The sequence below is a fragment of the Engystomops pustulosus genome, chromosome 1 (genome assembly GCF_040894005.1).
Source record: "Engystomops pustulosus chromosome 1, aEngPut4.maternal, whole genome shotgun sequence".
Lineage (NCBI taxonomy): Eukaryota > Metazoa > Chordata > Amphibia > Anura > Leptodactylidae > Engystomops > Engystomops pustulosus.
This window is the reverse complement of record NC_092411.1, coordinates 293,961,483-293,980,017: the sequence shown is the minus strand read 5'-3', so window position 1 is coordinate 293,980,017 and position 18,535 is coordinate 293,961,483. Positions and strand designations below refer to the sequence as shown.

General features: G+C 40.5%; 1 protein-coding gene across 1 annotated transcript in view; it reads left to right on the top strand.

The window, feature by feature from the left end:
• Nucleotides 1-2,419: 2,419 nt before the first annotated feature.
• LOC140130377 (vomeronasal type-2 receptor 26-like) overlaps nucleotides 2,420-18,535 on the top strand; it is a 31,800-nt gene continuing 15,684 nt past the window's right edge. The window contains exons 1-5 of the mRNA XM_072150811.1: nucleotides 2,420-2,611; nucleotides 2,817-2,886; nucleotides 9,234-9,334; nucleotides 9,772-10,338; nucleotides 17,990-18,205. Of these exons, the coding sequence (XP_072006912.1) occupies nucleotides 2,420-2,611; nucleotides 2,817-2,886; nucleotides 9,234-9,334; nucleotides 9,772-10,338; nucleotides 17,990-18,205 (1,146 nt within the window). The remainder of the gene's footprint in view (nucleotides 2,612-2,816; nucleotides 2,887-9,233; nucleotides 9,335-9,771; nucleotides 10,339-17,989; nucleotides 18,206-18,535) is intronic.

Genomic DNA, 18,535 nt, shown 5'->3' with positions numbered 1-18,535 from the left:
AATTCCCCTAAATTGCAGGTTGTTCCTGCGTGAGCGATCTTCAATATCAGCTAGCTTTGCTCTAAGGGCCTCCAGCTCTTCCTCTATTGAAGTTGTCACATCCAGACTTTCGTTTCTATATGAGAGGTACGGTCCCGCAATGAGTCAACTTCTGACCTGAGGGTTTGGATAGAAAGATGCAGCTCCTTGGTAATGTTGGCTTGCAAATCTGCAAAGTTTCATGGAATGCATAGTTAAAGCTGCTTGGTTTGAGTCCCCTTCTAAGACAGGCTGATTAACAAGGTTGTGTGTAGCCGGGGTTTCCCAAATACCTGCCGTTTGATGGGACCTGTCTGCTGGAACCAGCTGCGGGGTGGTTCTAAGCGGCGGTGTCGGATTTATCGGTACCTCTGTATCCAGCACCGACTCCTGTCCTGCTGGAGATGCTGGGCTACTGACTGAGGAGTCCATCGATAGCAGTGGCTCCGATAGTAAAAGTTCAGCTTCAAGTTCTGGAGGAAGTGAGGGAGGCGGCTCGCTGCCTAGCTCTGAAGAAGCTGCAGAAAGCACGCTTCCGGCGCCATCTTGGATTGACTCGGCCGCTGAGAAAAACTCTGTAAGATTCAGCGGGCTTTTCTTTTTCCGCCCTTTAGCCATATCCTCTGCTTACCCCAGGGTAAAGGTATAGGGAGTGTTAGGGTGAGAAATCCGCCTGAGGGTTGAATGTTGAGTGCCGCTATTGACCACCGTGCAACGGAGCCAGAGCCTCACACGTCTTTCTCCATGTGCAGCAGGACACGCCCTCCTTTAATGTTTTTTTATCCTAATCCTGGATTTTCCTGTGTTAACTTACATAATTTTGTTTTTGACTGGACTACAGGGGAATTAGTTAAAAGCGGTCCAGTGTGTTCTTCTTATTGTACTGCTTTGTTGAAAGGGTTTGCCCATGAATAAAAGTTCTCCAGTATTATTCACCTAGTGAATTTTAAACAATAAACTTTGCATATAACCCTTTATTTAACAATTTTACAATTGAACAATTAAAAAAAAGCTATTTTACTGCTCTTTCATCTCCTATAACACAGTGATGATCAGTGAAAGATCCCAGAGTATGAGTGCGGACTCTCTAAGCAGACACATTATGATTCCTCTGTGCTAAGAGATGCTGTGTGCTGACAATATGCTTAGACTATCAGGGTACAGGTCTATCTACATTTTCATTTAGCTTTTGAACATTGTACTAGTATGTGACACATACAAAAGAGAGATGAGACAGATCATAATTGAGAAATGATGAGCTCCATGAGATGGATATAAAACACAATGACACTCTCATCTCTGTTAACTCACCTATAACACAGACAGAGTCAGCTCTGCTATATGCCTCCCTTAGTTTTGGTTGCGCTGTTTGTTGGACAAGTTTTTGCACTTTCTATTTACTGCACTGACTCTCATCTCCAGGGATTCTCCAATACAACCCCCAAGACCAGTATACTTGCTGCTAACATTCCCTGGGTAAAGCATGCCTTCATTCTTTAGAAATTGGGACTAACTTCTATGTTTACAGGTTCAGTGTAGGACCATTTATCCAGGGATAGTTTCCAGTCGGTGCGACAGTCACTTAGGACTGAGGCTCCGAGGTCAGGAATAAAAGACCTTCCTAGTCAATATACAGGGCATTAACAGGGAAAGAAACCCTTGTCCCTGGTTTCACTACCACTATATCATACCTGTGACTGCACTTTCCCTATACATTTCCTGAACTGCTATAATGTCCTATGCATATCCTCCTTTATCTTGATTAACAACACTTGTAAGGATTTATGAGATAAGTGAACACCTGACACTACACTAAGCATTGATAGGGGTAAGTGCGTGTAGACTTTTGTTCTATAGATGTGATTTATTTATTTGGATAGAACCAAATGTCAATACATTTTTTAACAGGAAGTCTATTTGTGATTTTTGTAATTAAATTTCATCACTCGAAATCATAAGTGAGTTTTTAAAAAAAAACGATTTGAGTAAAGTCATGTTTTAGAACACCAGTTGTATTGTTCTCACCACATTTCATAGGTGTTTCTGATGGGAGTCCTTTTATTTCTCTCCCTATATATTGGAATTTTTACTTAGGTGAGAAAAACCTGATTTAATTCTATACCTACAAAATCCTTGAGTCCTAAACTGAGAGAAACAAATTTTCTGTTATATTTGATATCAGATACAGGACTGTGTGGAGGGGTAAGGAATTCTGCACTGTAATAAGATGGTCATTATATATTGTGGGATTTGTATTATAAAGCACTTTTTTTTAAAATTTAATCTGTTTTCTAGTGTTGCCGTTGAGAAGTACAGAGGCATCCTGTCATTTATTTTTGCTGTTGATGAGATTAACAGAGATCCCGACCTTCTCCCCAATATAACGCTGGGTTATCACATAATGGACACGTGTAGAGATCCAGTGAAAACTATTCAATCTGCCTTTCACATCCTGACAGGAAAATACAAAGGAGACAATGAGGTTCCCAGTTATTCCTGCACAGATGGTGGGGAAGTTGTTGGATTTTTGGATGATTCTACTTCTGGTTTCAGGCCGTTAGCTCAATTGCTAAGCACCTACGGGTACCCACAGGTAAGTGAACATTCAGGTAGGGTGGATAATGGATAGTTAATGATGTCACAGAGTTTCTATCTTCAGCAGCACACTGACATTGTAGGGGAACAAACTGTGTTACTTTGTTTAGCCATCATCATCATCAAGATGGAGAGTCCAGTCCTTTAGATCCTCTGCAGAGGTTGTGCTGTTGCTAACGGTAACACTCTATTTTAAAGTCTAGGATTGTGAACCCTTTGCAGTAATCGCTGTATCCAACAAGAATTCCTTCTACTGCTCTGATCTGGAATTTGGTGAGTTTTTCTTGTGAAATATATACAAGTGCTTTGGAACCATAAACCCTCAAATACTCAACGCTTGGCTTCTTGCCATGCCACATTTGGGGTTTTCTCTACAGTTCTAAAAAAAAAGTCTATTTTGTAAGTAGGAGGCTGTCACCTCTTCACCCTACCACAGTATTGTTCAGGTAATCAGTTGGCATGCATCTGATCATTTCAGTCAAAAGTTCTGTTCTTTCTTTCAGCTACCCCATGTTCCCCAGGTGTATAAGGCACAGTTCTGATGTTCCATCCCTTGTTGTCTCATGTAGGTTTCTATTTTGTGTCCAGTAAATTCCCCTCCATTATCAGTTCAAGAGGATTTCTCTGAAACGTATTGCTCGTCTTTCTTACATAGTCTCATATCTGAAACCTCATATTATCATAGTTTTTATGGTTGAAAAAATTCACATGTCCATCAAGTTCACCCAAGGGAAGGGAAGGGATTGGATGAGGAAAAGATTTAGGGGAAACAACACATCTTTGTTCTTCATCAGGTAAAAGACTGTGAACATTGAGTTGTCATCTATGAAGGTCACTATAAACCTGTGGCCACTGGATGTAGGCACTCTCGTAGGGCCGCAAACACTGTTGTCTTAGTGGATTTGAGCCTCTGGTTTGGCTTTCCTTAATAAGATAAAATATCAAAAGAAGAAGCAAAAGAGGAAAAGAAACACAAGGCTACAAAATGAGTAATGGAAAAGTGATAATCTTTATTACATATCAAAAGACATAAAAAACATATAAAAAAATAAAAGATAAATGCATCACAGGATGAGATACATAATGTACGCCAGGTAATAGGTCCTGATAAAGTAAAGTATCAAAAGAGTAGTACAGATAATAAGTAATATAAAGTCACAAAAGCACATATAATCATAGACACTAGTATACGTATACATGCTTACAAAAAGCAATAAGGTGAGGAGTGTACCATAGCTACCAACAGATGTATGTCCAAAGTGACAAAAAACATAACATGATCAGTGATAGATAAATAAATGCCAAAAAGTGGCGAAAATAATGTTGGAGAGACAATAACAGGACAGACTATTACCTGGCGTGCAACCCTGATGCGCGTTTCAACCGCAGCAGGTCTTTTTCCTTAATAAGTGTTGCCCTTGTAGCTTTAGATTTTTTGCAACTTTCACATCTAGCAGTAGACAAGTGGACACTACAAAATCTTATGTTATGGTCTGTCTTTGCAGCTGCCTGGATGTCTGTGGCCTAAATGCCTCATTGGGGTTATTTATCATACGGTGCTTGTGTGCTATTGGTTCTCTTGGCTTTTCTGCTGGTCACATGATGACTAGAAAAGGACAAACTTTTACGGGCGACTCTCTTTGGCGCAAAAGAAGTTGCAAATGTGCAAATGTTCCTTTGTGGTTCTAGGGTGATAGAACTGCTCATCTGCTTTGGCAATGGTAATCACTCTCCTTATGTTCAGGATGACATAAACTTTGCCTTGAAATTTGACAGTAAATCATTTTACTGGCGTTTCACAGATAATCTTCCCCCGTCTAGGTTGGGAAAATAAAGCAAGTTATGCTATGGGACACACTAAGATTCCATGCCCCAGATCCCTTTGCATTTATTCTGCTTCCATTTTTCTGGATAGATTGGTTCTTTGTTAATTGAGTCAAGTTCTGTAAAGAAACTGTCATCACTTGTCATGAGACTTGCTCTGGAGTTGATGCACCAGCCTTGTAATATCTGACTGTTTGTAACTTAAAAGGTCCTATTCCAGTGATTTATACATGAATCATAGATTGTGGTTTTGATGCTATGGGGGATATTTATCATACGCTGGCGCTTCTGCCTCTTGATGTATCGGGCTGCCAGCAGCGCAGCGTTTATCCTACGCCAGGCAGGGCCTAGCGTAGAAAAAAACGCAGCCGGCGACTTTTCACGTTTGAAAAGTCGCCGACAGCAGCGAGTGCGCAGGCACGGGGACAGTAACGCCCCGCGCCGGCCCACTCCCCCGCTCGGCCGGCCGCGCCCCCCCTTCACGCCCCTTCACGCCCCACTGGCGTGAAGGTGGCGGATTGGGGAAAATAAACGCAAAAGCTAGCAATATGCTTTCCGTATGGTACATTCCTTCTTTATGTGTTCCCACTCCTTACATCTAAAACATATGCAACACCCCTGCCAATGTATTGGCTAGGGAGTAGTTGTAAACAGTGCCCTCTCCAGGTTAGGAGCTGTCGGAGGGAGTCATGAACCTTCTAGAAAGTTCTAACACTGGGTTTTGGGTTATTAGGTAATCAGCAGCTGTAGATCCTGCGTGACTAGGCAATGGTTAAGTAGATGTGAATTATCAGCCAATTGTATTGCACCATGTACTCTGGGGTGTGCTTGGAGTGTTAACCACCACCTGACCAGGTTAATTAAAAAAACCCTGAACAGGGCGAGGCGGGTCCTCTGTCGAAGTCAATCAGTTCCAGAAAGAGCTTAGAGCACATGCTCTGACCATAGGCCTCTTAGGCCCTAGCTCCCATTAGAGAGCACATCCTGTAACACAGACAGAGTGAAGAGAGAGAAACAATGTTAGTCCACCATCAGTGCTAATTCAGCTAAACCCAGGACAAGAGCTGCAGCATCCACAACTGGACACAGCTCCATCCCAGCCTGCATCTACTACCAGGCTAGTGAACCAACTCCTCCTAGTGAACCAACTCCTCACTCTCCATGCCACTCCAGTACCAGTTCTGCTGTGAATCGTTCAGGCCCATTGTCTGCTGTTGTTCAATAAAGAAACGTGAGTTATTTTGCAAAACATTGGCTCTGTCTGATCCCTGGATCGCGGGCTCCCCATCCATCACCCAGGGACATATATCTTATGGACACACAGGGGGCTGTCAGACAGCCCTCCGGTCCCCATACCAAGCACCGTGACATCAGCGTGCCCTAGGCTGCAATCGTCAGCTACTCTGGTATTCTGGGCCCTGGCTGCCTCCAGGCCCCAAGAACATGCTAGGCCCCGGTGGGGGATGTTGCACATGCTCTTGTTTCCTTTTTGTTATACCTTGTCTCTGTAGCTTTAAGGGTTACTCCACTGTCAGCTTCAGGTCTTGTCTCCAGCACATTTATCAGTGCACTGTATGAGCCAAGTAAGAGAGATTACCTAAAGCATTGCATTAATATGCCACTTCATGTACTGTATATTGAGCCTCATCTGGTCTGTATTTGGTAATAATCTCCCACAGGTCATCCATGGGCAGTAACATCTCCATATTAAACCTCCATAGCTGATAGTTTTCATTGTTTAGCTCGGTGACTGTCTGTTTTAGCTCTGAGCTGCCGGCCATCCTTCTTTCTATATGTATAGACTGTGGGGCTCATTTACTAAGGGTCCAAATCGCGCACTTTCGTTGAGTTTCCCGACAATTTCCGATTTGCGCAAATTGCCCCCCGACTGGACCGGGTAAGTAAATGTGCCCCTGTGTCTCTTACTTGTATATAGAAGATGCTGAAATGAAGATGCTGTTGCAGTGTTTCTCTCTAGCAGCACACAGACATTGTAGGATAAGAAACTTATACTCAGGTTTAAGATGATTTTTTCAGCACAAAAAATGTGCTGAAAAACTCAAACTCGGCTTATAGAAAAAACAGGGGTCCATGCTTACTTGTCCACATATCAGTTGTGATGTGCACCATGCAAACAATGGCATTGCATAGTGCACACCTAATTTTCTCCACAGGGCGGGGCTAACCTGCCCAGAAAAGTAGTGGCTACTGAGAATGGCATATTGTGGGAGAGCTACCGCCATAACATTTTTAAAGTTGTCAGGAATGGTAACTCTATCAAAGGTTAAAAAAAATTGCAACCATCTCAGTCAGTTCTAGGGCTCATGGAAGTGATGGGTCAAACTTACGCTTTTTCTCCAAAGTTTGAGGGCATAGAAAGCTGCACGATTCCCAGAATCACTGTGAGCTGCTCCAGCACTAGTGATGTCAGAATTAGTGACAGAGAACAGCTGACAGGTTTCCTTTAACCCCTTCCCGACATTTGACTTAGTATTACTGCATGGCGGGACATGTGTTCCTGCAATATGCAGTAACACTATGTCATGCTTCTGGCCCCGGCTCCTCAACGGAGCCGGCGCCAGAAGCTGCGGGTGTCAGCTATATAATATAGCTGACACCCGCCTCTAACACCCGCGATCGGAGATTACTCCAATCGCGGGTGTTAACCCCTAGTACGCCGTGGTCGCAGGGGCATTTAACTGGAATCAGACCCCCCGCACTTACCGGGGGGTCCGCTGCTCTGACTGCCAGTGTCCCGGGGCTGTGTAATCCTATTCCGGGGAGCCGGGTCCTGCCTTCTTCTTCTGTGTAACATAATACAGTGTAATACATCTGTATTACACTGTATTAGGTGACGAATAGCTTGAACAAGCGATCACAGGATCGCTTGTTCAAGCTTACCTATAAAAGTGAAGAAAAAAAGTTAAAAACACTAATTAAACACACTTTTTAATAAAAAAGAATTAATTAAATATAGTTAAAGTCCCCTAAACACAAACATTCCCTATACACATCTAATAAAGTAAAAATGAAAACCACCAAAACCCTCTACATATTTGGTATTGCCGCATCCGTAAAAATCTGTATAATAAGTCAGAGACATTATTGGACCCATATGGTGAACGCTGTAAAAACAAAACCCGAAAAACTCGCTAAAAATGTACATTTTTCATAAAATCCCTTCACAAAAATGTTCCAAAAAGTGATCAAAAAAAGTTATGTGCACCAAAATGGTACCAATGAAAAGGACAACTCAACACGTAAAAAATAAGCCCTAAACCAGCTCTATCAACAAAAAGGAATTAAAGTTATATCTCTGAAAAAATGGCGATGCAAAAACAAATGAACCTGACGTTCAAAGCCCCATAACATCTTACAAAAATGAGAGTATGTTTAAAAAACCTCCGAGGCATAAAGTAGACATTCAAAGAATGTCAGTTATTAAGTTTTTTGCTGTTATGTGTGGAAAAAGTAGAACATTTTGAATTTCGAAAATTGAGAATTTTTCCAAATTATCACCAAATATCTGATTTTCTCATAAATAAATGCAAAACATACCACCAACATTTTTTAACTAACATGAAGGACAATGTGTCATGAGAAAACAATTTCAAAATCACTTGGATATGTTAGAGCGTTCCAAAGTTATAAACACTTATAGTGACACAGGGCAGATCTGAAAAAATGGGCCGTGCGAGGAAGGTGACAAGTGGCTTAGTCGTTAAGGGGTTTATGGTATTATGTGATGATATATATTAGGGTCTCAAAAACAACCACACGGGCAAAACCTGGCCTTGTCCTGTCTGGCTCTGGTTCCTTGCCCCTATGCTGCATAAGTCAAAAAAGCAGCTTTTGGACAGGGCACTCTACCCCATTTCCCTGAATATAAGACCTAGTACAATTTGTTTTGAAGCTTAGAAATATAGGGCCTCTCCTGAAAATAGGACCTAGTGGCAGTCATTACTACAGCTCCCCCCACACCATACATTAGGATAAGTAGATAATTTAGATACTGCAAGAGGTTGTGACGTGGGTGAAGAATTCAAGGGATAAATCACTGACTGTTGCATTGAAAATGCGCTATGAGCAGCTACTTGGACTAGAAGGGGCCATTGAAGGAAAGTGCTAATGCTAAACATAAGCCAATGGTGAAGAAATTCACCATGAAATTCTGAGTTTGGAGAGTTATAAGGATGTGGGAGAAGTTGTTAATTTTTTGTTCATGGGAAAATAAGACATCCCCTGAAAAAAGACCTAGTGCCTCTTTAGGAGCAAAAATTAATAAAAAACCACTTGGGCGCATTTACAAAGGGTCCGCGGACTGCACTATCATCAGATATTCCATCGACTTGCGATGTAGCATTTAACTGGGGATTTGGGTGCACGCGATCTGATTTTCGCACATCGGCGCTGGTTTTCTTGCGACACAAATTGGGGGGGGCAGGCCGTCGGACAATCCGACTGATTCAGACTGAGCGCAGGACTTAACATTTAAATTGTGTTGCAAGCCAAACACTTACATGCACCAGGAATAAGAAGGTGAACACCTGATTGGGGAAGCGGCAGATGCAAGATATTGGGTGCACAATCTAAGTGAATCGCGGCAGCTTTGCATTCTCGTCAGGGAAAGCACCTCGGGGATCGCACAGGGAAGTAAATGTGCCCCACTGTCTTATTTTCGGGGGGGAAACACTGTAATACTCACCTTTCCCAGCACCCTGAAGCAATTGCAGACTTCTTTTGTCGTTATTCCTGTGAACAGTAACTGTGAGACTGTGCCATCTGTAAATTGGCAGACGAGATGATGTCACATCTGAAGTCTTCATATTCGGCACATACAGCCCTCACTCACAGGAATAACGGAGAAGACTCCAGTAGCTTCGGAGTGTGGGGGAAAGTGAGTAAATCTTTATTTTTTTCCACAGCAGGAAATGGCTGCTGGCTGCTAAGGGGGCACTGCTATGGGGAGGCACTTTGGTCATATGGGGGGCACTCTGGCTGGTAATGGGGACACTTTGGCTACTATTGGTGGGCACTCTACTATGGGGGGATTATGGCTGCTATGGGAGAACTCTGACTATTTGCTGCTGTGTGGGGGCACAGTTGCCATGGTGGTGTCTCCGGTCATTTAACAAAATGTTCGGTTGTGTGATTGCCCTCAGGGGGCTGATTGAAATACAAATGCTGTATAAATGTATCTACTAAACACATGGAGTAGATACATTTATACAGTAATAAAAAGACATTCGGCCACTTTAAGTCAACCACGAGGCTGATGTGGCCCCAGGTCAATGAGTTCGACCCCCCCTGATGTATAGTGTTTTATTCCCACAGATCAATTATGAAGTTGATGAGCCAAACTTAAAAATGAGTGTCTTATCTCCGACTACATATCGCTTTATTCCTGATAATCAGGCTCAGTATGAAGTTCTTGTTAAGTTTCTGAAATTCTTTAAATGGAATTGGGTTGGAATCATCACAGAGGTAAATAAGGAAACAGGTCTAAGTGAACTGCGGAAACTGATGGCTGAGCATGAGATTTGCATTGAGTTTATAATATATCTGAGTGACAAAAATGTTTACAGTAAGATGTCTGTGGTGGACCAATCATCTACAAATGTTACACTGATCCTAATCCACTACTCAATGTTGTATGCACAACTATTTGATAATTCTAAAGTTCTGCAAGACAATATGACGATCATTTTCCATGAGTCCTGGGCCACCAGATTCATGTATCGGCCGATATATCTGAACTACGGTTTAAGCTTTAAAGTTTACAGACCAATATTACCCAAAGTTCAAATATGGATTAACAATGTGACTCCATCAACCCATCAGAATGACCCCCTGCTGCAGGAAATCTGGTTCAACGTTTTTCTATGTGCGAGTAATGATCCAGTAATGAATGAATATTTGAAGTCAGCGTATAGAGTTGGGAATCCACTTAACTGCACGGAGACACGTTTCATTCCACCATCCCTGTATAATACCAAGGATACGGCCTTGTACTTTACATATGTATCAGTGTATATTCTGGCTCATGCCATACACAAAATGAATTTAAGGGGAAAAAAAACAAGGTCATACAAAGTACAAAAGAAGGTAATGTATAGAAATGCAATGTTTCTGTGTATTTCATTAAAGGGAACCTGTGACCAGGAGACCCATTTTTAGCTCTCCCCCAGTCCCCACAGAGCATAGTACATATACTGCCAAAGTGTTTTTGTATAAAAAATTGGTTTTACAGAAAAAAAGATTTGTGATATTGTACCTTTCATTAGCATGTGCTGTGTTACTAGGCAGTTGCCTAATGGGAGGGTCTGGAAAGGATCAGTTCCCCCCCCCCCCCACCCTTGGGAAACAAGTGACCTTTTCAAATATATGAATAACTCCCCACACTCGGGATTGGCTGTAGAGGAGCAGGGGGCGTCGCTAAGCCAAGTGATGGGTGTTTTCATATATTTGAAAAGGTCACATAGAGTAGCTGTTCCCCAAGGGTGGGGGGGAACTGCTCCTTTCCAGACCCTCCCATTTGGCAACTGCCTAGTCACACAGCACATGCTAATGAAAGGTACAATATAACATATATTTTTTTCTGTAAAACCAATTTTTAATACAAAAGCACTTTGGCAGTGTATGTACTATGCTCTGTGGAGACTGGGGGAGTGCTAAAAATGGGTCTCCTGGTGACAGGTTCCCTTTAACCCCTTAAGGGCGCAGATTATTTTTGTTCCTTTATCGCTCTTCACCTTCAAAAATCTATAGCTTTTTCATTTTTTTTGTGTGCAGAGCTGTGTGAGGGCTTATTTTCTGTGTAATAAATATTACTTTTAAGTGACGTTCTTTATTATTCTATGCCGTGTACTGGAAAGCTGGATAAAAAATTCGAAATATAGTGAAGTTGGTGAAAAAAAAGCATTTTTGTCATTTTCAACTGATTCGTACCAAGCGCCATATTTAACTCTCGAATTGTGTCACACGCCCTATGATAAAGGTACGCCACAAAAAAGATGCCAAACTCTGTCTGGCCAGTGCGGGGAAGCAACACATTCTTGATTTTTGGCGCACTATCTTAGTGAATCGCGGCACACAGCATTATAGATGGACAATGCACTTTTAGTGAACTGTATTGATTTTGTAAGTAAATGTGCCCCAATGTCAGGTTCTCTTAATTTTTTTCTGAATTCTATATTGCTAACAAAACTGGTGTCACAGCTCCAGTGCTTGGCCAGAGATGGCTATATCAGTAACTTACTGCCTTTCTTTACATAAAGACTGAATGTATAGCAAAAGTTCTAGATCATAGGGACCACACACATCTCCGAAAATGGGTCCTTCCCAAAACCAGGATACATGGCTACTCTCTGTTCAGCTCTATAGCAGCATTGAGTGTACAGTATCATTTTGTCTCCTGTCGGAGTTCTCATAAAGAGAATGGCCGTGCATGAGCAGCTCTGTAACTTGAAATTGGCACTTTCAATAAATATATGTTGTCGTAAACTAAAAGGGAATCTTTCGTGTGGTGTTGTGACACTTAATCACCCACAGATCATTATGGACTAGTGGTTTAGTGTTTCAAATCGCCCCGTATGATTACTGTTCATTTTCCTGGGTCCGGGGGCTCTCAGCGCCTGTGTGATGCTGCTAGTGAAGTCAGAGTTGTACAAAATGGCTTCAGTAAACAAGAGCTGAGTACAGAGATGTCTCCTATAGGATAGTAGGGTATGATTATTAATAAAGAGGGTGGAGTTTAGCCGGTATCTAGCACTGTATGGTTACTGTATGCTGAGTTTTACCCTCCTTATGCTGAAGCCCTAGCTACACCTATGAATATAGTTGAATATGTGGTAGGGTATGTGAATACCCTTTAAAAATGTTATTGTCTTTGTATGGTAAAGTTGGATGGTAAATCAACAAGATCACAATGCAGCTCTATAAGAAAGAGTAACTTGTATTAATTATATAAAGCTAGAATTCAACTAGAAGAAAGTGTATCATGTGATGTGCAAATATGCGTGCTGTATGTGCATACAGTGTGTATGCTCTGTGATATATATTTGGGCTGTATGTACATGTGTATGATCTGTGTAATGTATGTTTGTGTGCTGTACATAGACGTGTATGCTCTGTGTAATGTATGTTTGTGTGTTGTATGTACATGTGTATGATCTGTGTAATGTATGTTTGTGTGCTGTACATAGACGTGTATGCTCTGTGTAATGTATGTTTGTGTGTTGTATGTACATGTGTATGCTCTGTGTAATGTATGTTTGTGTGCTGTACATAGATGTGTATGCTCTGTGTAATGTATGTTTGTGTGTTGTATGTACATGTGTATGCTCTGTGTAATGTATGTTTGTGTGCTGTACATAGATGTGTATGCTCTGTGTAATGTATGTTTGTGTGTTGTATGTACATGTGTATGCTCTGTGTAATGTATGTTTGTGTGCTGTACATAGATGTGTATGCTCTGTGTAATGTATGTTTGTGTGTTGTATGTACATGTGTATGCTCTGTGTAATGTATGTTTGTGTGCTGTACATAGATGTTTATGCTCTGTGTAATGTATGTTTGTGTGATGTATGTACATGTGTATGCTCTGTGTAATGTATGTTTGTGTGTTGTATGTACATTTGTATGCACTGTGTAATGTATGTTATGTGTACAGTATTAAAATATGTGCATACTCTTTGTATAGTATATTGTGTGTACTGTATGTGGACATGATTGTGGACATAATTATTTATAATTATTTAGACATATGTACTAAAACTAAAAATTAAACTTCAATTCAACTCACTTAACATTCAGGCTTCAGGTTAATGTTCAGAAAAATGTGGCAAGTTCATTGCTCATTGCTTGCCTGCTGAGCAGCCAATTAACAGATTTAGCATGCCTATGATTGGCTAGGAAGGACATGTGTGATCACATATCTAGATGCAAATACAGAAAAGAGAAAGAGCTGGGAAGTGGCTCCTGGCTGTGATTGGGTCAGCCTCCCTGTTCTGGGAAGTTAGATGAGAAAAGGAGGTTGCTGTTATAAGTGACAGGTAAAAATCTGAAATAATTGCCCTTTTTAAGACACTTTAACAACTGCATGTTGCTACACGTAGGCTGCTATAGTGCACACCCAGTCCTAGAGCTGTCTGCATTTCCTGCATGATAAAGTAAGACCTGCATTAGAACAGTCAGAATTACACATTTGTACCTGGTGTAGCTGAGCTCATAACTACTTTGTAGACATATGAGTAGAGAGTTCTTGCCGTCTGGGGTCTGCTCCTCACCTTGTATCCTTTTTGGGGTCCGTTAAATTGTAGAAAGTTTGTAAAAAAAAAAGAAATGGAGAATCGAGAGTACTCCATGTGTCCCTGCACTTCCAATTGTTAAACCGTATAGAAACACGCTTAAATGTATGTTCTAAGTCTATTTTTATTTTATTTTTTAAAACAAATAAATATAAAAACAATAAAATAGGATTACAAAGTCGTATAGCTCAGCTCTTTTACAAGCTGATTAAAAGATAAAGATGTGCACTGTCTGTTCTGGCTTCTGTCTATCCATATGAAGGGGTAAATGGCACCAACTACACTATACAACCCCTCTCCTGTGTATAATTCTGGGAACATATGGCCTGGAATTGGATTTTTTTTAGGATGATCCAATTTTTTTCCAGAGCTTTTTTGATTTCCTGTTGTTGTGAGTTATATGTGGTGATGAAATTTGTCTTCTATTTCTCTGTTGTGTCCACAGTTTTGGTTTCTGGATTTAGGTGTGATTTTTGTGTTTTTGTGGCTGCTCGCCTATATGCATCTTGTATTACGGTTTTGGGATATGATTTTTCCTTAAATCTATGTTTCAGTATTTGTGCTTTTTTTGTAAATATCATTATTGGAGCTATTCTTTTTTTACACAGAGAAATTGACTGTTTGGTATGTTATTACACCATTTTTTGTTATGCTCACTCGTATAATCCAGGTAGCTGTTTGCATGCTTTAAGTTTACATTTTTTAAAATGTGTCTCTGTGTATATACTGTTGTTTACGTTTTTGATCGTTATGTGCAGAAATTCAATCCTCTTTTTGTCATATGTAGCTGTAAATTGTAAGCCCCAAATGTTTTTGTTCAAATGTTCATGAAAGCTTTGGGTTAAAGTTATTAGTCCTTTCCAGATCGGAAAGAGATCGTTGATGTATATTTTTTACATGACAATATTTTCTGACCATTGTGAATTGTCCCAAATGTACTCTTTTTTCGAAGCACCACATAAATGAGTTTGCACAGCTGGGTGCTACCCTGGTCCCCATAGCTGTCCCAAATTTCTGTAGGTAGTATTGTTGGTTGAATGTAAAGTAATTGTTGTGTAGAATAAATGTAAGACCTTCCAGTAGGGATTCTTGGATTTATGGGACTCGTTGGCCCTGTATTAGGAAGTGTTCTACACATCTTATACCCTTATACCCACATCTTATCATTGTTAGAGTATAAAGCAGACAGATCGCACATAAGAAAAGTGTATTTGTTTTGCCATTGTATTTCCTGTAGTTCCTTTGATTGAAATCCTTAAAATAGCTGTGTAGTTTGGACATGTGCTGTAATATTATATCCAGATATTGTGAAAAATTGCTGGTTAAAAAAATGACTCACGAAATAATCAATGGACCTGCAGGATTTTTTAAGGATTTTTGGTAAATGATAGTAGAAGGAAGCAAAAGGGTTAGAAATAGTTAAGAAACTGAATTTATTCTTGGTAAGTAGTTGCTTTCTATGTGCTTGTTTTAGGAAGTCATGACATTTTTTTCTAATTTTGGAAACGGGTTCTCTTTGATTTTTTGATAATAGACAGGGTTGTCTAGAATTTTGATTGCTTCATGTACATATTTTTCCATGTCCTGTATTACAGTGCCCCTGTCCTTGTCTGCCGATCTTATTGTGATTAGTTTATTGTCCTGTAAATTTTGGATGGCTTCTCTCTCCTCTTTAGAAACGTTGTGATTAAGTAGGGGTTTCTCAATGATTGTCTTGGAGTACCATTTCACTAAAAGTAGCGAGATGATGGCCATGGCTATTGATGGGATAAAACCTAGATTTAGGTTTGAGTGAATTTAGTGAATTCTGGGTGGGGTAGAATTTTTTTTAGATTGTTCATAGTGGTGTTCATATTTTGGGATGCTATTCTGAATAAATTGCTGAATAAATTGCTCTGTTCTGGTATGGTTAAGTTGATGAGTTTAACCCCTTAAGGACGCAGCCTGTTTGCAGGTTAAGGCTCGCAACTTTTTTTTGAAATTTGACCAGTGTCTCTTCCTGTGGTAATAACTTTTGAACACTGTTACTTATCAAAGCGATTCTGAGATTGTTTTTTCCCCACATGTTGTACTTCATTTTAGTGGTAAATTTTGGCTGATAAGTTTTGCGTTTATTTACAAAAAAAAGAAAAAAATGATGAATTTTTTGAAAAATTTGCCATTTTCGAAATTCTAAATCACCGCGTTTTCAGGCAGATAGATTTACCACCTAAATAACTTGCAGAATAACATTTCCCATTTGTCTACTTTACATTTTCATAATTTTTGAAATGTTTGGATAATTTATTTTGCCGTCACGCGGCCTACAAATCGAATAGCGATTTTCCGTATTTTCGGAATTGACTATTTTGGGGATAAATAACCCCCTATATATCCAACCCATTTTCAAATCTGCACCCCTCAAACTATCAGAAACAGCATTTACAAAGATTGTTAACCCCTTGAGATCTTCATAGTAAATGGCGGTGAAATTTAGAATGGTCAAATTTTGTCGGTTATACGTTCATTTAGCCCTAAAATTTACACATTTCCAAAAGATAAAAAGAGAAAACTGACCATAAAATTTGTTCTACAATTTCTCCTGAGTGCAGCGACCCCCCACATGTGGACATTACTTGTGTTATGGGGGCACAGCAAGGCGCAGAAGGGAAGGAGCACCCTGCAGCTGCCAGGATTTTAGTTTTCTGGTTGCCCCCTTTTGAAGGCTATAAAATTTTCGCTTTTCCGTTATTTGGGTCATGTGACGGCATTTTTTTTTGCAGGACGAGATGCTTTTTCCAGTGTTGCCATTTTGGGGTTGGTATCACCTATTGTTGAAAATTTTGGAACTTTTTTTGAGGTTATGAGTAGAAAAGCATCAATTCTGTACTGGATTTTTTACTTTTTTTTTTTTTCGTGTACACCGTATAGCCTAATAATCCTGTTATCTTTATTCTATGGGTCGATACGATTACGGGGATACCAGACATGAATATTTTTTCTTATGTTTTACAAAATTTACCAAATAAAACCCTAATGTGGGGAAAAATCTATCATTTTTGCATCGCTGTCTTCCAAGTGGCATAACATTGTTACGTTTTTGGCTACAGAGCTGGTTGATGGCTTGTTTTTTGCGGGACATGTTGTTCTTTGCAACAATATCATGGAGTACATCTGGAGTACATATGTTTTGTTGATCACTTTTTATTGCATTTTTAGTGGGATATAATAGGTAAAAATCATAATTTTTGGCGGGTTTTTAGCGTTTTTTTTTTACGGCGTTCATCATATGGGTTCAATAGTTATTTTGTTTTATTCTATGGATTGTTACGGACGCGGTGATACTATATATGTGGGGTTTGTGTTATGATTTAGACTTTTTTGAGCGTTATATGTCTCTTTATATGTTTTGGGGCTTATGGGCATTTTTAGTGATTTATAAAGTAATTTTTTATTGAAAAACATTTTTTTTTTACTTTTTTTTACATGATCCACCATGGGATATGAACAAGCAATCATCTGATTGCTTGTTCTTGATAATACTCTGCAATACTAATGTATTGCAGGGTATCATCAGTGCCAGCCTATGCAGATGCATAGGCTGACACTTTGCCTTTAAGATGCCTTAAAGGTAAACCCTCCAGGCTTCTCTGGGGTCCCGATCGGACCCCAGAGCTGCCAAAACAGTGGTCGGCCCCCCCGAAAACGGTGCGGGGGGGCCGATCGTGGAGTAAAGACCCCCAGAAGGCATGTTAAATGCCGCGGTCGCGTTGACCGCGGCATTTAACGGGTTAAACACCCGCGATCGGAGCCCACTCCGACCGCGGGTGTTAGCTGGGGATGTCAACGGTAGATTACCGTTGAAATCCCGCGGCTAACGATGCCGGTTCGGCTGCTATACAGCGCTGAACCGGCATCGTCTCTGCGCAGTAGCTGTACTGCGCTGAGCGCTATTCGCGGGACTCAGCGCAGTACAGCTACGGCGCAGAGCGCTAAGGGGTTAAATGAGCATTCTGACAGGGTTTTATGTAGCAATTTGTACGTTTTTGAAGGTTGGTTCATAAATGAGCCTGAGTCCCCTAGGGATGATTTTATCTTTAATGTATAGTTGAAAAAATTTCATAATGCTTTCATAAAGCAAATATTTGTTCCCCCTCCCCCTATCACCCTTCACCCTATCAGGTTATAGAAAATATTGATATTGTACAGGTTTATAGAAGAATTTGATGACTCCAAAGCATAACATTCTTATTGCCTTTTCACAGCTACAGAGGTACATGAGACATGTCCAATACACAGATCCCGATGGGAGGAAGATTTCCTTAAATGGAAGACGCCAAGTGACTTTTCTATTGAAATTAGTAAACTGGAAGCAAAATGACGGGACATATACAGAAGAGGTCATAGCTTACGTGAAAGAAAAACAAGAAAACTTATTAGAAAATAAAGAAGCAGAAAAAATCAAATGGAAAAATGGCAAAGTAGGTAAAATTTGATTCCTAGCTTGTGTTTCCTAGAGAACTCACAGGCATTTTCATTCGGGTGCTCAGCATACAGAAGTGTGCCATGAAAGAAGCCAGACCACACTTTTGCTATGAGACACACAGGGGGGATTTATCAGAGCTTGTACTCCAAGTATCTTTCATAAAATCCCTGAAATAAGCACATTAACTTATGCACAGCCAGGAATTGAATATTTACCCCCTTATGCCAACTCAAGGCCAAGAGGCAGTGAAGAGGACCTCAGTAAAAAGAAAACCTTTTTCCAGCTCACCTCCAGCCTCTATGCATTCCGGAAACGGCACGGACTT